General features: G+C 54.0%; 13 protein-coding genes across 15 annotated transcripts; 7 read left to right on the top strand and 6 right to left on the bottom strand.

Moving 5' to 3' along the window:
* Positions 1-198: 198 nt before the first annotated feature.
* On the top strand, positions 199-1,101 carry H310_05989 (hypothetical protein; the record flags this gene model as incomplete). Its single annotated transcript, XM_008870871.1, has 3 exons — positions 199-548; positions 594-883; positions 941-1,101. The coding sequence occupies 3 exons, from the start codon at positions 199-201 to the stop codon at positions 1,099-1,101; spliced, it is 801 nt and encodes a 266-aa protein (XP_008869093.1).
* A 335-nt stretch (positions 1,102-1,436) lies between these two features.
* Positions 1,437-1,928, top strand: H310_05990 (hypothetical protein; the record flags this gene model as incomplete). Its single annotated transcript, XM_008870872.1, has 1 exon — positions 1,437-1,928. One exon carries the CDS (start codon positions 1,437-1,439, stop codon positions 1,926-1,928), a length of 492 nt encoding a protein of 163 aa, XP_008869094.1.
* A 94-nt stretch (positions 1,929-2,022) lies between these two features.
* On the top strand, positions 2,023-5,603 carry H310_05991. Of its 2 annotated transcripts, XM_008870874.1 has the most exons (6): positions 2,023-2,559; positions 2,603-2,677; positions 2,728-2,769; positions 2,822-2,881; positions 2,937-3,043; positions 3,109-5,603. In XM_008870874.1, the coding sequence occupies exons 1-5, from the start codon at positions 2,083-2,085 to the stop codon at positions 3,033-3,035; spliced, it is 753 nt and encodes a 250-aa protein (XP_008869096.1). In that variant the 5' UTR covers positions 2,023-2,082; the 3' UTR covers positions 3,036-3,043; positions 3,109-5,603. The 2 variants fall into 2 exon arrangements, with proteins under 2 accessions (XP_008869096.1, XP_008869095.1); XM_008870873.1 differs by having other exon boundaries at positions 2,937-5,603.
* On the bottom strand, positions 3,027-5,602 carry H310_05992 (hypothetical protein). Its single transcript, XM_008870875.1, has one exon. It carries the CDS (start codon positions 5,586-5,588, stop codon positions 3,123-3,125), a length of 2,466 nt encoding a protein of 821 aa, XP_008869097.1. The 5' UTR covers positions 5,589-5,602; the 3' UTR covers positions 3,027-3,122.
* Positions 5,604-5,975: 372 nt separating the features above from the next.
* H310_05993 (hypothetical protein) lies at positions 5,976-7,907 on the bottom strand. Its single transcript, XM_008870876.1, has 4 exons — positions 7,199-7,907; positions 6,895-7,140; positions 6,666-6,815; positions 5,976-6,612 (listed from the first exon to the last, which is right to left on the bottom strand). Exons 1-4 carry the CDS (start codon positions 7,841-7,843, stop codon positions 6,046-6,048), a joined length of 1,608 nt encoding a protein of 535 aa, XP_008869098.1. The 5' UTR covers positions 7,844-7,907; the 3' UTR covers positions 5,976-6,045.
* Positions 7,908-8,526: 619 nt separating this feature from the next.
* H310_05994 lies at positions 8,527-10,000 on the top strand. Of its 2 annotated transcripts, XM_008870877.1 has the most exons (6): positions 8,527-8,814; positions 8,865-9,015; positions 9,062-9,273; positions 9,327-9,569; positions 9,626-9,858; positions 9,968-10,000. In XM_008870877.1, exons 1-5 carry the CDS (start codon positions 8,548-8,550, stop codon positions 9,842-9,844), a joined length of 1,092 nt encoding a protein of 363 aa, XP_008869099.1. In that variant the 5' UTR covers positions 8,527-8,547; the 3' UTR covers positions 9,845-9,858; positions 9,968-10,000. The 2 variants fall into 2 exon arrangements, with proteins under 2 accessions (XP_008869099.1, XP_008869100.1); XM_008870878.1 differs by having other exon boundaries at positions 8,527-9,015.
* A 254-nt stretch (positions 10,001-10,254) lies between these two features.
* Positions 10,255-13,003, top strand: H310_05995 (hypothetical protein; the record flags this gene model as incomplete). The annotated part of the gene is made up of 4 exons (XM_008870879.1): positions 10,255-10,350; positions 10,403-11,075; positions 11,127-11,708; positions 11,755-13,003. The coding sequence occupies 4 exons, from the start codon at positions 10,255-10,257 to the stop codon at positions 12,888-12,890; spliced, it is 2,487 nt and encodes an 828-aa protein (XP_008869101.1). The 3' UTR covers positions 12,891-13,003.
* A 258-nt stretch (positions 13,004-13,261) lies between these two features.
* On the top strand, positions 13,262-14,002 carry H310_05996 (hypothetical protein). The gene is made up of 3 exons (XM_008870880.1): positions 13,262-13,403; positions 13,487-13,593; positions 13,637-14,002. The coding sequence occupies exons 1-3, from the start codon at positions 13,318-13,320 to the stop codon at positions 13,891-13,893; spliced, it is 450 nt and encodes a 149-aa protein (XP_008869102.1). The 5' UTR covers positions 13,262-13,317; the 3' UTR covers positions 13,894-14,002.
* H310_05997 (hypothetical protein) lies at positions 13,958-14,818 on the bottom strand. The gene is made up of 4 exons (XM_008870881.1): positions 14,640-14,818; positions 14,465-14,588; positions 14,219-14,388; positions 13,958-14,152 (listed from the first exon to the last, which is right to left on the bottom strand). The coding sequence occupies exons 1-4, from the start codon at positions 14,784-14,786 to the stop codon at positions 14,018-14,020; spliced, it is 576 nt and encodes a 191-aa protein (XP_008869103.1). The 5' UTR covers positions 14,787-14,818; the 3' UTR covers positions 13,958-14,017.
* A 359-nt stretch (positions 14,819-15,177) lies between these two features.
* Positions 15,178-15,695, bottom strand: H310_05998 (ribosomal protein L33). The gene is made up of 4 exons (XM_008870882.1): positions 15,657-15,695; positions 15,543-15,592; positions 15,434-15,494; positions 15,178-15,372 (listed from the first exon to the last, which is right to left on the bottom strand). Exons 1-4 carry the CDS (start codon positions 15,663-15,665, stop codon positions 15,313-15,315), a joined length of 180 nt encoding a protein of 59 aa, XP_008869104.1. The 5' UTR covers positions 15,666-15,695; the 3' UTR covers positions 15,178-15,312.
* A 1,676-nt stretch (positions 15,696-17,371) lies between these two features.
* On the top strand, positions 17,372-18,941 carry H310_05999 (hypothetical protein). The gene has a single exon (XM_008870883.1). The coding sequence runs from the start codon at positions 17,452-17,454 to the stop codon at positions 18,814-18,816; it is 1,365 nt and encodes a 454-aa protein (XP_008869105.1). The 5' UTR covers positions 17,372-17,451; the 3' UTR covers positions 18,817-18,941.
* A 701-nt stretch (positions 18,942-19,642) lies between these two features.
* On the bottom strand, positions 19,643-19,955 carry H310_06000 (hypothetical protein; the record flags this gene model as incomplete). Its single annotated transcript, XM_008870884.1, has 3 exons — positions 19,643-19,672; positions 19,723-19,782; positions 19,842-19,955. The coding sequence occupies 3 exons, from the start codon at positions 19,953-19,955 to the stop codon at positions 19,643-19,645; spliced, it is 204 nt and encodes a 67-aa protein (XP_008869106.1).
* Positions 19,956-22,158: 2,203 nt separating this feature from the next.
* On the bottom strand, positions 22,159-23,209 carry H310_06001 (hypothetical protein). The gene is made up of 2 exons (XM_008870885.1): positions 22,607-23,209; positions 22,159-22,560 (listed from the first exon to the last, which is right to left on the bottom strand). Exons 1-2 carry the CDS (start codon positions 22,826-22,828, stop codon positions 22,300-22,302), a joined length of 483 nt encoding a protein of 160 aa, XP_008869107.1. The 5' UTR covers positions 22,829-23,209; the 3' UTR covers positions 22,159-22,299.
* Positions 23,210-23,480: the final 271 nt, after the last annotated feature.

Raw genomic sequence — 23,480 nt, forward strand, 5'->3', positions numbered from 1 at the left:
TTTGCCTGGCGACCATCGAGACCCGCATTCACATGTTGTCTGGGTCTCTTTGAGCAGGCTCATCGTTGTGTCGAGCGCGGTGTTGCCATGATGAATTCGCTGAAGAAATTTTCAAAGTTGTCGCCGCTACTTCAAAATATCCGAGGTAGAACGGCTGCGATTGGTTAAAACAGAACCATCTTCTCTTCCGCGCGCCATATGACCAAAGTGCGCATGGCGATGGACGAGCGCGCGATGATCGACCAGCTCTCCGACATGGTGGCGTACTCCATCTCTGAAGACGACATTCAAATTGTGCTGGCTGAATGTGATGGTGATATCATGAAAGCTCTGGACGAGCTCCTCAACCTCAAGGCGATTCAAAAAATGGACGTTGCGGACGAGTCGCCTCGGCACAACACGGAACTGGACGGACAGCTTCAGTGGAATCTCTTCACGAAGGAACTCGAGTCATACGGTCTCGATGACCAGGCATGCAGGGAACTCATCCAAGTTCTCAAGGAAAGGCGCGGAGCAGGCAAATTGTTGTCCTTGGCGATTGTGCTGGAGTGCGACGCCTTTGTTGTCTCAAACGCTCACGACGGGTGACGTAGGCTGCTCGACTCCATGAACGTCGCGGACGAGCATCCACTAAAGGAATTACAGAATCGATACCCCATGATTCCTCTCTCCATCATCGAGGAATCGTTCGAGTGCAACAACTTCAACCTGCACGAGACGATGAAGGCGCTCGTCGAGACCAAGTCGCTTCTGAATGAATCTGGAACACTTGAAACTTTCAGCTACGCGGCCGTCGCTAAGCCGTCTGCTCAGCCTGTCGCACCGCCACCACCGGAAGTTAATTGCAAGTACGAGTTTCCCACGCTGACAAAGTTGCAACGTGGTACACTTTCCATCCCATTCCGTCCAATTCTTACGCACATTGTCACTTTTTCTCCAGGGAAATCGAAGGAAGCGTTGAGCGTGTGGCACAAATCTTTGCATGGGCTACCTACAGGTGGTCGGGGCACTCTCACGACTCGTATGAAGCTCGAGCTCCTCCAGTCGTCGTTCCCAACCATCGACACGGACATTGTTTGTACGGTAGTGCTCGTGCACTAGTTCACGGCGGTATACTCACTGAAAGCCGTCACAGGCGCTCCTTGTGAGCAACTCGTCTGTGGTAGCTGCTGAAGCCATGTTGGAATCGACCTTCCCGTCGGCGTGCAAGGCGGTTGATGAGGACGTCACGGTGAGTCGTTGCCAAAGTTTGCTTCAAATAAATCGTCAAGGAATGTGCAACAGGCCGCGGAACAGGAAGAGTCGCACTTGCTGGAGAATGTGGAGGGTGCGATGATCCATGCAACGTCGAGGTCGTCTCGCTTGGACCTGATGCTGTATGAGTAGCGTCATGGAAGTCGGAAACGCGCGGATTTGCGTACTATCAGCAAAAGACGATGGAATTGCAGGAAGAAATGCAAGTGCTGCACACAGAGGCCCTGCGAAAACTCGGTAGCAAGGGCCAGCACCATTTGGGCGTCGAACGCACGCGCAGGTACGTACGTATACCGTCCGTCGTCGCGATTCCATTCCGAGCCACTGTCGTGGATAGCCTTGCCACGTTGCGGGCGAAACTCCAAGTCACACGAGAACATGCCGCGTACGCGTTTTTCGTGGAAAACCAATACAACTTGGTCAACGGCAACGCTGTCGACTTGCACGGACTCTACGTGCAGGAGGCGTACCAAACGCTCGAGTATTGCGTATCGTTCTGCCGTGAAAACAAAATTCGCAAGTTCGTGCTCATCACGGGCGTCGGCAACCACTTGAACGGTCGAGGCGGCCGCATGTACACGACCTTCCCCGTCGCGCTGCGCCGACGAGGCGTTGCCTTTACCCAACACGGCGGGCAGCTCACCGTGTACCCGAGTCAAGTTGTCAAGTCGTAATTGTAACGTAGTTGTGCAGTGTTTGGGCGACTGACTTTCCTTCGTTCGCCACGCGAAACGTTCTCGACGATGTTGGTATTCTTGCCTAGAATAGCGCGGCTTGAGTTCACCGGTGAAACGGAAGTCTTGGAAGCGCCTTGCCGAGCTCGGGACGATGGAGCCTGCCGCCGACATGGGTGGTTCCAGCGACCACCGGAAAAAATTTAGCTTGAAGCGATGGGTCAAGAAGGCCTGGGCCAAACAACGACGTAACACGGAAGAGAGGCACCTGAAACGAAAGCAGCAGCACCGAGAGGTGAAGAAAGCCAAGCCCGAGGACAGTACTGCCGAGTCGGGTCTCGTCGAACGATTCAACCGGCTCCCCACGGTCCTGGACAACAACAATGTGCAACATGCCGCGGCCTCCACCGAGGCTGCGACATGGGATGTTGACGAACTACACGACAACCAAGAACAGGACGAAGCGCCATTGCGCAAAAAGTCGATCGCGCCACTCCGCATAGGCGTGCCATACACCGACGCCATCACGATTGAGAATCCTATTTTGAACAACCCTGACATGGGCGACCACCGCGGGGCCACCGTTGACCGACCGACCGCAGCCGACAACGCAGCCAGCGTCAAGGCAGTCGTACGTCGTTGCTATGACCATCGTGATGCCAACGCTGTTGTAGTGTGAACGCTTCCGCCGCAAGAACAGCAAGGCCGCTGTGCCATCTCGGCTAGACTTGTTCAACCAAATCAACAAGGTCTGGCTCGAGGCCATGACCAATTGACCGGATCTTGCATTTGTACATAGCTGCCCCATGACCCTCGCGAATTTCTACGGACCGTCGAACAGGTATCTCGACCGCGTCGTCCATGCAAGTGAGCTCACCGAGCGACGAAAACAGCGCAAGCCATACAGTTCGAACCATCCGTCGTCCATGCGGGCGCGTCATTTCGACCCACAGGTTCGACATGTGATCGACCAATTGGACGCACGTGCTAACGCTTGCGATGGCCTAGTTTACCGGGCCGATTGCAGCAGTTTTGGCTCGCTCGGCTGTGATGAATGTCGACGACAGCAGCAGCGACGAAGGCAGCAGCAACGATGAGTGGAAGTAGGAAACGAGGTCGGCCACTTGATAATTTACACATGAACAAGGCGCTGCCACTACTTGGTCACACTTCTTTTTAGACCTGCTGATGGAATCATACGATGATGGGGCTCCACTCGGACGAGGGTCGGTGCTTGAAGGACTTGGGTGCCTTTCGCTGGTGTTGACCTCCATGTTTGATGACTCGCATGACCATGTGGGGGTCCATGAGGGCTGGGTTGCGAAAGATGTCGTGGTCGTTCGCATACGATAACAACTCGTCGCGGGTGAACCGCACAGAGTCGTTCAATTTGTCGTGGGTGTACGTGTACGATCCTTTGTCCGACAGCTTGGGGGCCACGGACCGCCATCCGCCGTGACTGAACTGTTGAATCACTTTGGTTCGAAAGCTGACTTCTCGTCCAGCCTTGATGGGCGACTGCATGCGTGGCTGGGTCTTGTCGACGACGTGGGGTGTAACGTATGACGTAGAAAGCTCAGGGACGGGCTGTGTGCCCTTGCTGTCGAGTTGGCTCATGGCTTTGTTCAAAATGTCGTCAACCCCCACAGCTGTGTAAACGTTTTGCGACGATGGCATCGACTTCGAGCACGGCGCAGGTTGGACCGGCGACGGTTCATCACAAACCGTTTCTTCAAGGAACGACGCCATGGACTCGTCCGATTTGCCTGCGAGCGGAGACTGATCGCACGACAAAATGGTCGAAATTAGCGCGGCGTTGCGGCGTTTCTTCGGAGACGATGGATTCGTGCTGGTGCCCACGACGACATTCCACGGGCGTTTGCTTGCCTTGCCAGGGGATTCCAGGGCCCAGTTCGGCGTCGTAACGGTGACTTCTGCTGCTTTCTTTCGTTCACATGAGATGGCGGACGAGGCTGCAGGGCTTGGGATGGTGTGTGGTGGTGTTCCTAAGAGGTCCAGCACAGAGAAGAGCGACGATGTCGTCATAGGTGACGTGTTGACAAGCTTGTCGTTGATGGAGTCCAATTGCGTTTGATTCTTTGTCTTTGGGGTGGACGACAATGTCAAATTCGAGCACACCGTAGTCGCAACCACGGGTGGCGTTCTGCGTGGTTGAATCGCCACAGACGGAGATGACTGTAGTGCTGAGCCTGAAATAGTGGGGGATTTCGTAGGTTTTGAGCTTGAAGGGACCAGTGAGGATTTTGTGGTAGCGGCCTTGGACACTTGAACGGATCCCAGCGGTTCCGTGTCGCTTGAATTGGTGGCCACAGTGAACGAAGAAGTCGGTTGCGTTGGCGATGGCGTAGTCACATCCACAACGTGGACAGGTGGCGGGGTAGTTGACACAACTGGGGAGCTCTCAACGAGCGCGTTATCTTGGAAGAGAGATAGTTTGGAATTCCTCTTTCTTGGCGTGTGTGGGGTCTTTTGTGATGAATCAATGATCGCACGCGAAGAAGGCGTCGAGACAGAGACATTCTTCAATCCCCGTCTTGATGGGGTCGCCTCAGCACCTTCAGTTTTTTTGGGTGTTGCGGTACCATTCACGGTCTTGGTTGATACAGCAGCGGCTGAATCAGGTCCTGCGTATTTTCGAGATACCACTGACCCCAACTTGGTCGACAAATTCTTTAAGTAGAGTGCACTTGTGGAAGTGATGACGCTGTCGACTGGGGAATCTTCCTTGAATTCGGAAGGCTTCGATGCAGATTTAGCTTTGATGGGGGTCTTGGGCCTCGTCGACTTCGGCACCTTCAAAGATTGTGGAGACTTCTCCATCAGGGTACTCTTTGTGGACGCCATCGACGATCTGGAAGTGGTGGCACCAGGGGGCGTGGACCCAGTTGAAGATTTGGGCGTTCTCGGAGTAGCCTTGGTAGTCGGGGACTTTTTGACATCAGCAGCGGAGGGCGATGGTTCTTTTGCAGTCTTAGCTCGGGGAGACAAGCGCTTGGTAGGGGTGGAAGCAGGTGTTTCCGATCGCGAAGTCCGAGAGGATGTGCATGTGGGAGTTGCGACGTCTTCTGTCACAAGCTTAGTCTTCGCCTCCAAGGAACTAGCTTCACGACTTGGAGACGACGGAGCCTGGCCGTATACTGGCAATATGCCAGAAGCTGCACTTGGAGAGGAGACTACAGTTGCGTCGCTTGGGCTAGTTTTATGACGCTTGGATGAATTCTCAAGGGGAGGCGACATAGCCTGCTTTCGCTTGATGTTTGTGGTGACGGGAGCCAAGTACGCTTCAACAGCGTCGATCATGGACTCAAAGAGGTTGACCTTGGGGCAGAGTTCGAATGTGTCGATGTTCGGCATGACGTACCATGGTACTTGTCCTCGACGAACGAAGAGTTGCCATCCCAACGTGCATCGCATGTGCTCCCACAGATGTGGCAAAATGTGTTCAAAGGCTGTCGTGTTTTGCAGCGCGAAGATGACAGCTTCACCTTTCGAGCCAAACGCCGTCGCGTTCTTCTGGAACGCATCAACCGAGTCGATTGCTGGGCTAATGTAGAAGAAGTTGGTCGCACTCAGCTTCATTTCTTCCCATCCTTGACTCTCGAGGCCTTTCCATGCAGCGTCGGCCCACGTTTCGTCCATCGTGGCGATGGTGTGAGATTGGGAATGATGTGACTTGACAAGCGCCAGAAATTTGGCGCTCAATTCCACATGTACTGTACGATCACAAATGTCGTACATTACGACATCTTATTGAGATTAATTCTGGTATGCCATTGTTTATGTACTGAAGTACTTTGTACATCGAATGGACGGAATGTACGGGTTTTGGCGGGTTGCCTTGGTCAATCAAACGATAGCAATACCAGCATGGGCGGAATCAAGCGGCAGCACCTCGTATTACCTCCAAAGACCTGGCGAATGAGCTCCACGTGCTGCGTGAATGCTATAGAGTGAGGGAGTGTGTCGCTTTGACCCTTCTGCTGCTCCCATCGCCCTTTGGCCAGTGTGACTGCGTGGCACACCAAGTTGCATGATGAAATGCAATACCATGTATTACCAGTATTTACATCGTTGGCCAGAAAGCAATGTTTGCCGCTTACAACAGACTCGTGCGCACAGTCACCGCCGCGTCGCGGACCAAATCGACGTGCATAATGGCCTTGAACGCGACAAAGAGGCACAGGATGGGCGTGAGAATGAGGAACGATACTTCGCTCGCATGGTTCAACGATTGCCCAGACACATTCGGCGTGTAGTTCACGGCCGCAGCGTTCACTCGAGCATCCGCTGCGACTTGGCTAGTCCAAGGGGCAAGCCACTTCGCAATGTACTCGCGAATGAGTTCTTTTTGGTACTTGCGCGGGGCAGGGTCCGCCGTGCCATTGTGGAGGTCGCCACAGTGGCCGCACAAGTCACATTTCGCCAAGTAAAACGGTTGATCCTCCGACAACGAAGTCGTGACGGAAGCACGCTGCCACGGATCGTCACCCGCGTTCGCATAGAAAATGTTGTGTCCTTGGGGGTTGTCGCCGCCATAGCGTTGGATGTTTTCGGCCACGCCCGCAGAAGGGTCGACCGCATCACCAAAGATTTCGAAGCATTGGTTTTCGTGGTATTCCAAGTCGACAATCGACGACCGGAGGCTTCCCACGTGGGGGGCAACCTATTCGCGAGGTTCATGAATCATTCATGCATGTCACCAGGGATCGTTCGTACTTGGAAGAAAGCCACCTGGGAGCACTTTTGCCAGCGCCACGACCGGCCTTCCGGCCAACGCTCGACGTTCGACTTGAGGCACCCCGTATCGTAAAAGCAACCGTACCCGAACTCTTTGCCGTACTTGGCCAGCGTGAAGTTGGCAAACGCCTACAAGACACACATGCTTGAGCAAATGCTCTCGACATCAAGAACACAGCATCAAAAGGTCCCTACTTGAGCTTCCTACCTCGGTCAAAGAGACGTTCGCCTTCACGGCGGCCACCATGGGTCCACACAGCTTGTCCTTGGTGCCGTACTGCACCGCCATGGCCGCCGAGTCGGCCAACATGTAGAAGAAGTCGGGGTCGTTCAACGCTTCCGCACCAAACAACGCTTTAACTTGTTTGCCGCGCCCGGCAGCAATTTCTGCCTCGTATGCGGCGGTGATGCGTCGCAATGAATCAGCGCATTCGGGGCCCACGGACTCTGCCACCTGAACACATCGTATGTGAGTGAGCGTGCATCAACTCGAGAAAAGATGAGTCACCCACTTGTTCGTCGAATCCATGGAAGTTGTAGATCGGTTTCACGACTCCCGACGACGAAATGGACGCGACGGTAGCGTTGGGGTATGCGATGCGGAACCATGCGGAAAGAGCGCCAGGATACGAGCCGCCGACAGCGATCCACGGGTTGTTCTTCGTGTCGAGTTGCTTGGTGTACTCTTGGATGAAGTGGTTCAGATCCGCCAACGCTTGTTCAATCGACAAGAAACGCAAGTTTTCCGTCGACAGGTCGTTCTTAGGTGTGCTTTTGCCGTAGAATCGATGTTCCAACGCGACAACTTTGGCATTGTGCTCCTTGGCGAGGACATCAATGAATCCTTTGGGCATTGTGTCCATAGGAGCTTCGCCACCAATGTACAAGATAATGGGGTTGTTGTCATGATTGCCCCAATAGGTATCATCGACGTAGTATCGCTGCAAGAAGTGCAACGGTTCCTTTGTCGTGAAGTGGTCGAGTTGTTGTTGGAACCATTGTTCCTGGTGGGATTCCGATCCGAGCGAGATCGAATTCTTCACAAGGTCTGCAAAAAGCTCACCCCCACGCGCGTGTTGAGGGGGAAGTTGCATGCCGAGAGCGCCGCAAGCAACGATGGCAGCCACCGCCGCAATCTTCACCGCCGCGAACACCATGATCGTCCTTCACGCCAGCGATCAAATGTTCAAGTGGCACCTTCGTTGGGCGTCAGTCAGTATCTCCCTTCTCATTGGCTCGCGGAAAATCCTGCGAGCAGCTTCAACTGGGAAATCTCCATATTTTTCCTCGAATTGAAAAAAATTGACGATTTTATTACAAAATATCCAATTTGTTAATCAACACGGAAACAACGAATCGATTGATTCGCTATAAATACTCAAAGCACAAAATCAGACCAGTCGTTGGGGACGTTGCCCTTCGTTTTCTCCCATCACCATCTTGGCGATTCAACAGCCCACAAACGCTAAGACCATTCATTCACATCGCCGCATGTGCTACAGCCCGAGAGCCTCACGCCAGCATCTTGCACTCGTCTGCAATATGGATGTGCGAGTAGAGCCTTACAATAAGAAAGAGGGAGGCCTCACCGGTTTCCAGCTGCTGCAGAAAACAGTTCACAGCGAGCGGCACAGCGTCAATGGCCACTTGGGTACCTCGATCAAGGATATCGGTTGCGCTTGTGAGTAGAGTCTACGATTGAACTCGTCGGGTGATTGTGCAGTGCTGGGGCATTTGCGCGATGTCACCAGCAATTACCTATATATATTTATATTTCATCCATTTCTAGAGAACCAATTTCACCGAATTTTCGAGGAGAACTCACAACACGCACTCTGTACGTGTTTTGAATTCGTCGACCATGTTGCGTATGGTTCCTGGGCCGACGTCCATGACGGCAACGGTGCGTCAAGCATACGCCGAGGACGTAGGGTCACCAGACGTCGAGCTGGACGAGTTTGCCGCAGATTACTTTGACCTGGAAGACTCGCTCAAGCGCTTGCTGTCGTTTGATGGATCGATTGCAATTGGTTCGGGCGAAGGCATGGCGTGCTTGTGGGGTGCAATGAAGAGCGTACTTTGCCCTGGCGACGTTGTCGTCAGTGGTGCAAACGGTATTTACGGACAGGTTTTCAATCAGTTATTGCAATCGCGGCGAGTCACAATGATGGATATCAGGGATTTGCAGACATGGCGAAAGGACTTGGCGCGACCGTCATTACGATCGAATCCTCTTGGACGACAGGCATCGACCCCAACACGATCATTGCTGCTATCCATGAACACAAACCGCGCCTTGTTACGATGGTTCACTGCGAAACGCCAACTGGTACTATCAGCCCATCGCATGCCTGTCCCGTTGACTGCGATTCTAGGAATTTTGAATCCTTTGACCGGCATCGGTGCAGCATTACGCGAATCAACCTCGGATGGTCTCCTTCTCGTCGACTTTGTGTCGAGTTCATTCGCAGTGTCATTGAATGTGTCTGCCGAACTCATCGACCTTGGCCTGCTGGCGCCACAAAAAGCACTCTCCGGTCCTGCTGCTTTGGCTGGAACCACCGTGTCGGACCGTGCGTGGAAGCGAGTATGTACTGCATTGGCAACTGCACCGGTAATGCTGTGCTTAACCTCCATCAGATCTTCGAAGTCAAGTACGAAGGATACGACGCATTGGTGCCTTTCTACGGACTATCCCGTGCTGTGCCTTTGTACACGCCGTACACAAAGGATTGGCCTGCTGTACGAGCGACGTTGCAAGCATGTCGTGAATTGGAGGCGGAAGGATTGAGTTCTGTGATCCAGCGCCACGCGCTTGCGGCCGCCGAATGCCACAAGTTGGCTGCGGACCTTAGTCTGTCGTTATACTGCGAAACCCTCGAGGTAACGGGATCTGCATGTTGGACGTTGGGCTTTGTGAGCGCTGATATTACGTCTAGTTTGCTGCCCCAACCGTAACGGCACTGCATGTACCCCCCCACATTGCATGGGACAGCTTTGCGCAAGCTCTGAAGCGTGAACACCTCATTTGCGGTGGCAATTACGGTCACTTGGCAGGAAAAGTGTTTCGCATTGGGCACATGGGATCGCAGGGCAAACCCGAGCTCGTTCGAGCTGCCATGCAATCGGTGGCGAGAGCGTTGACATCTCTCAACTAATTGAAACATGGCCAGTACGATGCACTGCCGCAGATGTCAAGGTTGAAAGCCAAACAACTGGCGAATTTTGCCCACCGTAGATACAGCGCCACCGTGAATATCGTCTTATGGTGATCATGTTAGATGCAGTACTGCGTAGAATACCTGCGCAGCTATATAGACTTCGAGAATCGACATTTTATCAGTCTCCGACACAGTCCCACCGTGAATATATTAAATGTACATGCATTCCCAAACAATTTTTGATACAGTACCATCGTGAATATCTGTCCTACCCGATTTCTATCGAATCGCCATGTTGCCAGTCTTAGATACAATACTATCTGGAATACCTGCCCAATTGGATTTATTTGTATTTTGTGTGTCTCGACTTTACAAGAGATCACTTATGAATGACTATTTTCTCCAAAATGGACAGTGTCCAAGGATCGTCCAGCCGACCAAGCGATGGGGCGGCCGGCCATGTTCCTGTCACCAGTGGCGCTAAACGAGTGAAGTTGACTATGGTACGATTGGATGACCCTGTCGCATTTACAAACGCGGCTTTGTGCATGCTAGGAACCGTGCGAGAACACGTTGGTAGCCTATTATCGTGAAGAGGAAGACTGGCTGCGTGGAAAGGAATACGACGGCGCGACAGTTCTTGTTGGGCTAGTGCAACGCAAGTTGATCTCAAGCCGATTTACGTATCTCCTTCAATGGGTGCCGCTGCCAAACGACTGCCTGCTCGCGTTTGACCCGTCCAACTCGCTCCATGTCAACACAAACTTGACGAAATACTTCGACCTGAATCCAAAAGTCGACTTGCTGACACTAGTGCAGGGCCGAGAATTGTTCTGCAGCTTGGGCATCAAGAACGTTGACCCAGTCATGGTTGCTCGCTGCGTCGTATCCCCCGAATCCCAAGATTGGTTCGTTGACATTCCATGGCACGCCACGACAGATCCGAAACACTGGGACCACGACGGGGTGCAATTGCATGTGCAGTTGGCAACCGCCCATGTCAAACCTGCCATTACGTTGGAACCAATGGCTCCGATCGATCAGCACAACCGGCGTGCACTGCCCTTCCCTCCATCCCTTCAACATGTACCGACATCACTGAAGGTGGCGTCCCACGACTACACCACTTTGTTTCATCATTCCGCAGTGGCCAGCTTTTTTGCGTACTTACCCATTACGTTTTGGGAAGACGTGGTGTCTGCAACGAACATCCATGGCCTTTCCACAGGTGCGTGTGCCGCCGTTTCATGCAGCGGTTCCCTTACTGAACAAGTCACAGGCTCCATCACGCCTGCTACTGCGTTTAAACTGTCGGAAGTGATGGCATATCTTGGAATCCTCTTGCACGTCAATCTATACAACAGGTTCGAGAACGTTGACGAGTATTGGCGAGCACGATCTTGCAAGGTCTTCGGAGGTGCCACAGATCTTCGCGAAGCCACGTTGGTCGAGCCGGGGCTGTCGTGTCCGCGCTTTGAACTCCTGCACCAAGTGATTCGCTGCACAAAGTTTCGAGAGGTTACGGATCCGCTCTCAGCTTTGCGTCCGATCGTGCGCGCGTTGCAACGCCAATGCGCCAAGACGATCGACCCTGGCGAAGATATCTTTGTGACGATCGATACACACGTTGTCGTGGATGGCAAACACGTGCAACTGTATGTCGTGACGTGCGCCACGTCTGGCGTTGTCGTCCATTTCAAGCTGCACGTGGCCAACGAAGTGCATCCGTCAGCACTTGTTCGCAATGTCGTCGAGGCGGTGCACCCGTTTCATCATTCACATCGGGTCGTTCACGTTCACTCGCCGTTCGTCAGTGTGGATCTGGTCGAATCCCTTTGCACGTGTGGACTTTATTGTCGAGGTAACGACGCCAACGAACGCTCCAGGAGAACTCACCAACTAGATAGCGTCGACGAAGGTGCCGGAGTCCCTCGTGGACATCGCTGCGACACCCAACCTCGTGGCGACTTCCGCCCAACGGCCAACAGTGTGGGCCAAACCGATCATGCCAACGACGCCACTGAATATCTTTGCTGTGACAGAGTGGACGTCCCCTCGATTGAGCTTGGGCGTGCTGACAAATAGAGACCTTCCACCCGCCCAGCACGGCCATTCCGGTCCCATGCCTTCCATGGTGAAGATGCATCTACTTATAGATGGACGCCGACGCAAGCTGCATCGGTGGGCTGCGTTCGATCCATCGCATGCGTCCGCTGTTGGGAGCTCTCTTGCACCCACATCTTGGGCGCACACCCTGATGCTGCACTTGATGGACATTGCGCGAGTGAATGCATTTCTCACCAGAAAGATCGCCCTTCCCGACAGCGACGCGTCCATGTGGGCCTTCACAAAATCTCTGTCCACGGAGCTCATGCATGGCGAATGGGAGTATGCTCCGCCTCATGGCTGTGCAAAACCCCCAGCTGCAGTCCCTGTGGACGAGGAGGTGCCGCCACCGTCCGAGACTCTTGATCGGCCCTGCGTGCCCCGACGCTCCAAGGCCGTTTTTGCGCTCAAGCGGCCTGGCAAAGACTCGCGATGTAAGACGCGGCAATGCGTCGTATGCCGATGGGAATCCACGTCGAAGTCCAAGACTGTGACCGAAGTGACAGACTATTGCGACGTCCACGACGTATGTCTGTGCAGCTGCGTGCGACAAAACTACACCCCGGCGCCGTATATGTGCCCAAACACAGAGTGGACTTGCTGGGAAAAGTTCCATCGGTTTTACATGCCGGAAAAGTTGTTTGTCAAGGAAAAAGGCGCGCGAGTCCAGCGACGGAATTGGATGTACAAACTCCGCCATGGAAAGAGCAACGGCGCGAACGATGATCAAGGGTCGGACGACAACGCGGCCGACGAACCTTCGTGCCACAACCAACCGTACACGACCGTGCCTCGGCCGTCGCATGATGCAAGACCGATTATGACTTCCACATCTGCACGTATGGCAGTCACAGTGCTCACACGCCCACCAACTAACAACACCTCATGGCAACCAGATATCCCTGCAGCACCGAAGAGAGGCATTCAGTACCTGTAATATACAAGAGCACACAACGCTCCCAAGTTGGCCCACCAATCTATATTGAATCAGGAAGCGCATTCCGTTGTCGGCAAAGCTAGGGTTAAACACGGCTAACACGCAACATGGAGACATGCCATTCGTGAAAGCCATGATGCAGCTGTATAGCTCAGGATGTAGAGGTCACTGCTACACCTTTATGAAGAGAATAAGGGAGCAGAGCGAGAGTATTCGAGTCTGGTAGGACAACATGCCAACAACTAGAAGGTCCTTTCACGCCCTTCCACGATGCATCTTCCACTTCCATTATCCAGCAGATGACCCATTCCGGATAAAAGTTGCGTTTTGGCCGTGATTGGTGGAGACTTTGTGGTGCAAAAAGTGAGGGCACGAAGGTATCCGGATACTTTAGTCACAACGCCGAACCGAGGAAGAGCGACCGAAGATGAGCTGGCGCGCACAGATCTCCCGCAACATCCAAGAGCTCCGTTTCGTAGCATGCAGTACGTCGGACAGTAGCAAGGGTCTGCGGTACGTACACAACGACGCGACGACAAAGTCCACTGAGACCTTGAAAATCGTGAGATTTGCTGATCGTGCATTCCATGTTGTAGCAAGTTTTTCCGTCGCAACTACGAAGAACTGAAAATGCTCAATCCTTGCACCCCGTTCATCTACCGTGAAGCCGAAGACGTAGAACCGTTCGTCTATGCCCGATTCGGTACGGCGAACTCTTTCATGACACGGTATTGACGGCGGTGCAGATTGGGGTGTCGACAAGCAAGTGTACGTCAAGCACAAGAGCGACGACGACATTTTGCGTGTACTGAAGGAGATGAACCAATTTGGTGAAACCGCTGCGCGGTCCCCCGAAAGCGATATCTTATTGGCTCAACCCATCATTGACGGCCGCATCGGCGAAGACGAGTATGAGCCCATTAACATCACGTGGGACGGCGTGACCATCCGTCGCAACCCCGACTTCACTGCCCCGTTGAATGTGGATGAAGAGGACATTTAAGCCGTCGTCGAGTGATGAGTCGTCCATGGACCCCTCAACCTCTCCCACACACTAACAATACCAACTTGGCCATCACATGAAACAAAACGTTGCTGAGTTCTATTTGCGAGTTGCTCGCACACGCTTAGGCTTGTCTCGGATCTGGCTCGTCTTGCTGCAAATTGTACGTTTGGATCAAGCCTTGCGCGATGCGACTTGGTAAGAATTGGATGAAGGGCTCCTCGAGCAGCAGTACGTCCATCTCTAGGGGAATGCTTTCCTACGATCAACCGTTTATGAGCAAGTGCTGCCTCATCTGCTGTGACCATTGCACGAACTTGCTTACCAAGAACGAGGCTGTGGCGGTTAACCAAATGCCCAACGCCACGGCTGCATGAGAACAGGACGCCACAACACTGGGCCATGAAGTGCCCATGACTTGACGAAAGCGCAAAATGTAAAACATGTACTTGAAGCTCCCCACGCCGATGTAGCCAAACCCGAGCAACAGCAAACCTACAATATCGGGAGACGTTTGGATGGACTGGGACACAAGATGATCGAGGCGGGGAGTGGCAGATCTCGGACATACCGGCGCCGCTGAGTTGCGCGCCACGATGGTGTTCTTGGGCATACATCGCAACGCCAACACCCGATGACATGACACCGTTACGAGCCCAATTCAAGTACGAGTTTTCGTTGCTGAAACGGAGCATCTACTTGTGTGGTGGGTAAGTCCATTTGGCGACAAGCGTTGGTATGCCCACCAAGGCATTTTTGGACGCCTCGTCGGCCGAGAGTTTCTTCGCCTCCTTGGACACGACGTGAGCCTTGGGTCCATCTGCTCTCGCTGCTTTGGCCGGACGCACGGCAGCCTTCAGGCATCGACGAGTCTGTACGAGGCGATTGCGCATGGCACCCTTCACGTGTCCCGTGCCTGGTAATCAATCGGAAAATCCCCGAAAGTACGGTTTGGGGCTTGTAAGTACGAACACCTCAGCAACCATGCTGGCAGATGATGACCAGGACGTCTACAGCACAAGCAGCTTCTATGGAGTGTCTTGCAAAGATGAAGGGAAGTATGACAGGGGCTGGTGTCTGTGGACGCATTAATCACCGCAAACGAGGCAGGGGTGCCTCGCCTTAGTCTTTCCAAAGTGTTCGAAACGATTCTTATGACAGAACAAGTGCCGTCGGCGCGCATCAGCGACAAAAAACAACGTTGGAATGTTGGAACGACTCTGGCACGCGTGGTGATATTACCGCCGCGACGAGTGCCGAAGGATTTTGCCAACAGATCATTTGGTGCAGATTTTCATGTAGCGAGAGATTCATCTTCCGAGTAATGAACAGGGGCGATGGATAGATGTCTTTCGATATGTTCTTCAACTTAATTCTACTGCCTTGAGAGGTCGTCTGTCCGACGAGGTCGCTGTGCGCTTAGCCCTTCTTGATCTTGGCTTCGTTAAACAAGACGTGCTCTCGGACAATGGGGTCATACTACACAGGAGCCACGTCATTTTGCATTGTTCGAGAGATAATTCGGGCGAAGGGCACTTACCTTACGAAGAGCGAGCTTCTTTTGCACGTTGCGGGGGTTCTTGCGTGTAGTGTAGAAGAACCTGTGTTGAAAATCGTGAGCACCCATGGCAGTCTAACTGACGCCGTACCCAGTATTAGCGGCGCTGAGAAGCTTGACAATGACGGATTTGGCCTTTCCCTATACATACGACGTGAGCGCATGCGACGGGCTTCGGGCATCAACGATGGAAGGCGCCACGGACCTTCGCCATGGTGTTGTTGGTGATCAAAATGAGCCAACGGTTCCTCCGTGAAATGCAACCATCTCATTGGTTGAAAAAAATTCCATTCTAATTGAACATAAATTCCAATTTCTACATCGCTGATTAGTGGAATCATAGTAAATTGTCATTGGTGGACTCCACTCGTCCGTAGTAGCTACTAGCCAACTACTATTCCGTACAACTTGAGGAATGCAATTCCAACAAAGGCTTCGGTTTCTACTAACAGCACGCGCGTACGAATGAAACCGACTTTGTCATGGACGCAAATCCGCAATAAAATGAACCCGATGACTCCGAACGAGAGGGCTCCACGCACGGGAGAATTGGGAATGCTGTCGGGGATATCGTGGCCTAAGTTACACAGGAAGCTAGTGGGCGACTCTGCCTTCCCACAACTCGATCGTACCAGTTACGACGAGTACGGTACCGTACAGTGTACTGACCTGTTGAAATTTCAGATTTTGAGAAAATCGTGCGGGCAAGACGGCGACCGATATAGATGAAAACCCGTCGGGTGGTTTCAAGCGTGATGGAGCCGCCAACGCACCAAGCTACGTGAGATATCTTCTCCCGTTGCGCGAGATCGCCTCCATGGAGTCGGCGGGGTGTGTGCGGATCGTAATCTCGCCCTGGCGTGGGAGGGCCGTCGAATGTGTTTTGGGTACATGGCTGGCCGCGGGCGACATGACTGCTCCATTTAATCAGGTGGGACGGCCAATGGTTGATCAGCCGTGTGGAACGCATTCCGAGTTACGCCCATGCTGTGGACGAAGATGGATTGAAAAAAGTATAAACCCCGCGCAGTTGGAGCCGACAAACACTTGAGGATCACCAAACCTTCCCTTCGAATAACTTCAGGAGAGAGGAAATGAGACGCCACTGGCGCGTGGCTGGCGCTGGACGGTCAGAGGCTCCTTAACTGGTTCTCGTGCTCGGCAGACTCATATCACAGTAACTTTTACGTGACGCAATTCCCGGTTGGTGGGGCAAGCGATTGGTGGAGGCTTGCAACGACAGGGCGACAGTCTTGATCGTAGTTCACGTTACGAAAGCAGTGTAGCTCCCCGTGCGCCTTGCCTCGGTGCCGTGGCGCCTCTCCTTTGTTTCACACGTTCAATGTGAGCGACATGAACGCATATGCGACCGGGGCGTCGAGGGAATCTCCTCCCCCGCCATGCGTACGTTTCCAAGCGCTCTGGTGACTTTGTACGTATCTCTTTCCTGTTCACGGTGCCTCGAGGGCGAGAGCGGGGACGCCCGCTCGCTCGAAACCAACTTCCTCCAACCGCAGCGCATGTCCGCTCGCGGCGGCCCCATCTCAACCGCGGGTTCGCCCCATTCTGCTGTACAGTAGTAGCCAGCGAAACGGCACGGTAGAAATACGGTTTTGCGTTAAGAGTTATAACAATTCGTCTCCGTGCGTTCACAATACAATTCGGCTGTTCGAAGGTATGAACATTTGTTATAACTAGTTATAACAACCTCAACAATCGGTTTCAAGCGCGCGGCGCGGTGGGTTCAGTCATCGTAAAATCCTGGTCGCGTGGGATGCGGTTAGCCTGGGGAATGTTTGGTTTTCAGCCAATCATGTAGAAGAAATGAAGCATCTAGCCAATCATAAGGCATAAAATGATATCTATTTTCTCCAATGGAATCGATGGTGTGAGTGGTCAGCATCCCCACCTGAACCGTAACTGGCCCCTCGGCATTGCTCAATTGGGACGGCGTGCGGGGCGGCGAGCACGGCAACCCACTTCGATTCTGTTCTTGCAGAATGCTCATGATGCCGCCGTGGCCCATCTTTCGCACTTGCACCTCCCGTGTCTCCAACGTCCGCGACACTTCACACTGCACCAAGGATAAACTCGACGCGACCGTCATCTTGTGCCACACCAACGACGGTTTGTGCTGCGACGACCTCGTCGCGGCCGTCCTCGCAGGAAATGCAGATGAGATCGCAAGGATCCTCGACCATCACGGGTGCGAAGTGAACCGCGCGTTCACGTGCCGTCCGGGCGACGTTTGTGTCTCCCCCCACTGCATCCGACGGTCCAAGATGCCTTCTACAATTCATGCACAACACTCGTACCGATCTGTATCGACCGACTTTCAGCCCACTTGTGGATATTCACTTCTTCAGCTCGCAATCCAAGCAGGCCAAGTCGAGTCCGTCGATGCACTGCTCAACGCCGGCGCCAACCCGGCCATGCACCCTGAAACTACTCCCAGTGCTCTCGTCATGGCACTTGCTCAATCCGACGACATGTTTCTTTCCGTGCTAAGGCACGTCAAGATTGTCCACAACGACGCTGTCGAAGCTGTCAGTACAAAGGGATCGCTTCCGCTCCTCTCAGCGATGTCCAGCCGCATGTCCTGCGCGCAGCGCGTCAAGGCCCTCTCAGTCGCCGCCGCCAACCAGCATCTGCACCTAGTCCAGCACCTGATGGACTCTGGGGACGATATCGTCATCCAGCGCGGTCTGCATGCCATGGTTCAGCAAGGGTGCCTCGCCCTTGTGCGACACGTCGTCAAGTGCTACGGCCCGTCCGTGTTGTTGTATTGCGAACCGAATAAGATGGGCGACAGCCTCCTGCACACCGCTTGCCGCGCCAACCAGCCAGACATCATCAAGTATCTCATCCGGTGCGGGGTCGACGTGAATGCCCCCAATGCGATCGGGGTCTCGGCGCTGTACATGTGCAGCGCATTGGGATCCGACATTGCCGTCCACATGCTCATGAAGGCTGGGGCTCAGCCCCAAGGCGCATTGGGTCCCCAGGGCGACACGGCCCTGCACGTCGCTGTCCAGGAGAACCATCTCCAAACGGCCCGCCTCTTGATCCACGGCGGGGCCCCACTCGACGCTCCCAACCACCAAGGCAACACCCCCCTCCACGTTGCCTGCATGCAAGGACATGCCAAGGTGGCCGCATACCTTGTCCGCAAAGGAGCGAGTCTCCAAGCGTCCAACACGAATGGAGAAACTCCACTGGTGAAGGCGTGCCAGATGAACCATCGGCGTGTAGTGGACCTCCTCGTCAGCCACGGCGACAAGACCAAAGGCCTTGCCTACTACGACGTCATGCGTGGCGGGCGCCACAAGATTTCCCACAAGGCAACCGGCTGCGAATGGTGCTAGTTTTGCTTAACTTATTCCTATTTATTGGTTTCGACTTCCGGTGGAAGAGTCGACATCTCGAATTCGTGTTGGCCGCTTCCATATCGCCTCGGCGCATGCACAGCTCCACCCATTTTGGCGCGGAGCATCCCAGCCGCCTACGGTAGCTCGGCACGCGCTTTGGCGCTGTCGACTTGCCCCATTCTCTGCAGATCGCTTGCTCCATGCGCATATTTTTACGTCCCCCACGTCGCCACTGCATCAAGGGCGGTGGATTTTTGGCAAGTCGAGTTCTCGCCCGCTCCACAAACAGATCCACCACGACAGGTCGATGAAGGTCCTTCTTTGAAACCCCAAATTCCAACAATGTGTTGGTGCACCCACCGTCCGCACTGCACCAGTCTCCGCCCCCGCGCGAGCACGGAATCCTTTGGGTTCAGCATCGCGACGGCGGTGTTGCTCTGGCGATATATCGCACCTCCTCTGTCCCGGCGCTGAAGTGGGCAATAGCGTCGAAGCGTACGGTATCCATGCGGGAAGCCAAGTTGGCGGCAAGTGGGTCGCCTTTGTCGAGCATGCTGCGTGCAACTTGGTCGGGCGGGCGCGACATGTCGTGAGCAAAGTGCGCCAACAAATTGTCTGACTTGGCCAGCACAACAACGCCTCTGTCGCCATCGATCGAGGGCGCCATGGGGACGATGGGGCCACGAGGCCATTCGATTCCAGAACTCGAACGACGTCATCACACAGCCGTCGAGAGCCCTTTGGACGTGTTCGCGCCGGCGCGATGGGGCAACGATACGTCGATTTCCCTCCACGACGGCTCCACATTCTCGTCGTTGTCAGGCTAGTGGGTGCTTTGTGCAAAAAGAATCTTCTACAGTCACATGGGGCATCATCATCGAAATCTGGGTGGCACGACGGTACCTGGGCGTCGCGACGCAGTTGCATCCACGTGATCTTGGCTTTCACGACGCCGCTTGCTCCCTTGAACACAGCCACAACGTCCGAGGGCGGGCGGTGGGCTGCCCGACTCCTTTTTTTACGAGGACGACGAAGCGATACAAGTCGAGGGCCGTTCCGACATTCCACAGCATCACCGACACCTTGGCAGGATACCGCAGCGCCAAGATGTCGACCATCGGCGTGTCCGTCAACATCAACGGGGGTGACTCGATCACGCAGGATGCACAGAGTGTGTTGTGCGATCATTCAGCGGGACGTTCTCGTCGTGTCGCGAGTCGACCATGGCAACGTCGAACGCCAGCGCACAGAAAAACTGCCCCCGCATCGCTCGTATACGACAAGGCGCGACGCGCTGGTCGCCGTGACAGTTTTTGTCCTCGACTTGCAACGCGTACGTCGCCTCACAATCGACTTGTCGTTGCAAGAAACATGGACAGCATGCTTGCACAGGAACGGGTGAAACGACCTGAAAGCAGCTCGGAGTTGAGATGCAGGTTGCCGAGAACCGTTCGCGGCGACGGCGGCGTTGCTCGCGTCAACGCCATCTACGCCCCACGGTCAACATGGATGAAGTCGCAGAGGACAGAAGAACCTTACCACAACTCGGACCGACGTCGAAGCGTGCGAAGCTTGAGGTACCCTGCAAAGGTGCACTCTTCTTGATACAAGATCGAGCCATCGTACAAATTTTCGTGCCTATCGTGTTTTCGTGGGTGGTGGTGCCGCTTAGTCGACTGTTCGGATACGAGTGTTCCTCCATCGACCTCTCCAACATGACGGCCAAAAAAATGCGGCAGCGACGACTTAGTAGACTCGACTGCACCACGGCCCGTCGCACGGCCCCCATGAATGCTGCCTCCGAATCGCAACAGTTTTGCTTTGCCCAAAGACAGCCCAACCACCACCAACTTCTTGCCTCGATCTCCACTGTCGGGCGTTTGATTGATGCGACGCCGTGATCTTGGCTGCAACATGCTCCCATGTCCCTTTCTGCCGAAGAATCGCCTCGGCGTCGCTGTGGAGCTCCGTTTGATATTCGGGACGGCGGCCACTGGGAGGCCTTTGGTCTTGACATCGTCATGCCCAATATTGCCGACGAGATGGAACCTTCCGAGCAAGTTGGGCGCTCTGTCTTCGTGACTAAACACAACATGGGTGCACGATGTACGCACTGTCGTCAAGTTTGTGGGGCGCGATGGCCTTGGACACCTGTCTCATTCGAGTCGGCGCTTCCCTGTAGTCTCGCGCGTGTTTGGCCGATCGATGCCTCGCTCCAATTCTCCGGTCGCTACTCGTGTGGCAGTCGCAGCTTCGCCAGCCATTGCATTCGTTGGTCTCCTTTTGTACTGGAGATGGGTGTGGTGGTATTGACGCAGCAGTGCCTCTCGCGAGCGTGTTGTTTTGTCGTCGCGCTGGATTCGTTGAAAGAACTTTGGTTTGTCGGGTTGGAAAATTCCGCGCCGATGCAACCTCGACAGTGCGTCAGCCGAGCTGCTCAAGCACCCCATTCACTTGGTTGAACGACCAGCGCTTCCTTTTGCATTCGTGTCGTTGCCGCATGTGATGCGCGCAGCGGTGCAATACCGAGCAACAACCGCCATCAAGGCGAGAGCTCCCCGAATATTTTCTTCAAAGTCGGCTGCGAAGTAATCGACGCCAGGATTGCCTGAGACCACCTTGTACTGTCCGCCGATACACTTGACATGTGAAGCGCGAAGTACACTAGTCGACGATATTTTCTACTACGGGACACACGCCATCCCTTTGCACCCAACGCCTCTTGTACCTCTTGCACGGGCGATGCCGACGGCTTGGCTAGATTCATCTTTATGGTGCCATAAGCGCGCGCGTCACGAGCCACCGACAAAGCGCCACACAACCAATTGTGCCGCCCAGGCCCGATGGTCTTGAGAATCGTGGGATGTACCTCCAAGTTAGGTCACACTTGTTTCTCGGTGCCAAACCGTCGCCTTCGACGATGGTTCATCTTCGCTCTCTCGTCATCGTCGTTAGTACATGATCTGCATGACGTCGCTGCGCCATGCAATTCGTTTTGCAGCACCATCCAGACCAAGCCAAAGCGACACCTCTGCACATTATCTCGACGATATTTGGCCAGCACTGCTGGAGGCAACCAGTCCTTGCCTCCATCGGGGCAACAGGTTGTATGGACTTTGCTTGAGCTTCAACCAACTAGAATCTTCGAACGGACGGCGGTGGCGGGGCACAAGATGCGGCGTCGCACCATTTGGGGACACTGGCCAAGCCGGTTGCGCTCCATGAAGGTCTGCATGACGTTCCATAGCACGGTCGACATGTCGGCATCGCCTTGGGGTGGCTGGTCGTCGATGATGTTATTCCGATTCATGGTGAGCACCCTGAACCAATGCAATGCGCCAGCCAGACGTTGACTCCACTCTCGTCTCGTTCAAGAGCGGCAATGTTGGTGGAAACGGTTGCATGTGGCACATATCGACCTCACAGCGCTCCCCCACCGTCCACCCATCCGCTTCGAAGTATGGTCCTTTGCTCGTGACGTCAGCGTTGCAAGTGTCTCGCAGGGTGTCGGCCGATGCAATGGTACGTGTTTGTGTCAAATGCCGTCAACGGAGATATAAAATCCTCTCGGGATGCGTCATCATGTTCTGCTGAGCCTTGAAGTTCACTGGTGGAGCGTCTGGCTGGTAGCTCCTCTTTTACCTTCGCTTTCCACTGAGAGCTCCTTCGACATGTACGCTTGGACCGACTGCCACGAGCCAAGTTGATCGTCCTCGACTTCCCCCAAACGACGTCACGACACTGTTTACCGTTGACGTGAACACATGGGTTGTTCAGTACAACGTACCTTTCGATGTTGAGATCCGCCCCATCGACGGCCACGCTGTCGTTCAGCGACTTTAACGGTGGAAGCGATCGCAAGATCTTTCGTCGCTTCGCCTTGGCCAATTCGCCTGTGATGCCTCGAGCCGTGGGTGCAGAGCTGGCGTAGGACTTGTAGAAGTCGCTTGGGTTTGGTTTGGTGTGGGAGTTGGTGGTTACTTTCGACTGAAGGGGACAATTCGTCCATCGCTCGACACGCTTCAATCACCTCGAAGGCAAGCTAAATAGATCGGCTACCACGACGGCATCGCGCAAGTTCAACGTGTGATTGACGTAATTGTCAGTGGATGAATCGAACGTGGTGGAGAAGAACGCGTGCTTGACAACCGTAATGGCTTGATATACGTGTGTGGATGGACCAGTTGCTCCAAATGCGACACGAGATGCATGAATCGTTTGTGCGGTGTGGTGAGATGGCCACCATTCGTGGTTGAATGCAGAATCAAATTCGTGACATCCTCCAGGCCTTCGCGACTATCGCAGCGGTCGAGGTGGTTGAGACCGAAGTCACGAACGAAGACAAAACACTCGACAGCGTAGGAGGTGCACACACGGGCGTTGGAATGGATTCCGACAACTTAGCTTGACGTACGCGAATAACTTGGCTTTCCACACAGCAATTTTTCCCATGCACTTCACCGACGGCATGTGCTCTATTGTTGGCATCGACCACGGAACATGACGAAAGAATGCGCAGGCAATGCCAACTTCCATTTGGTATTGGGATTTCTAGCCAACGGGTACACACGAACGACAATTTTTAGCCAATCCAAATCTGCCAAGAGCACCAATTATTGACAAAATCCTTGTTTTTGACGAAAATACTGACACGATTCTCG

The sequence above is a fragment of the Aphanomyces invadans genome (genome assembly GCF_000520115.1).
Source record: "Aphanomyces invadans strain NJM9701 unplaced genomic scaffold supercont1.10, whole genome shotgun sequence".
NCBI lineage: Eukaryota > Oomycota > Saprolegniomycetes > Saprolegniales > Verrucalvaceae > Aphanomyces > Aphanomyces invadans.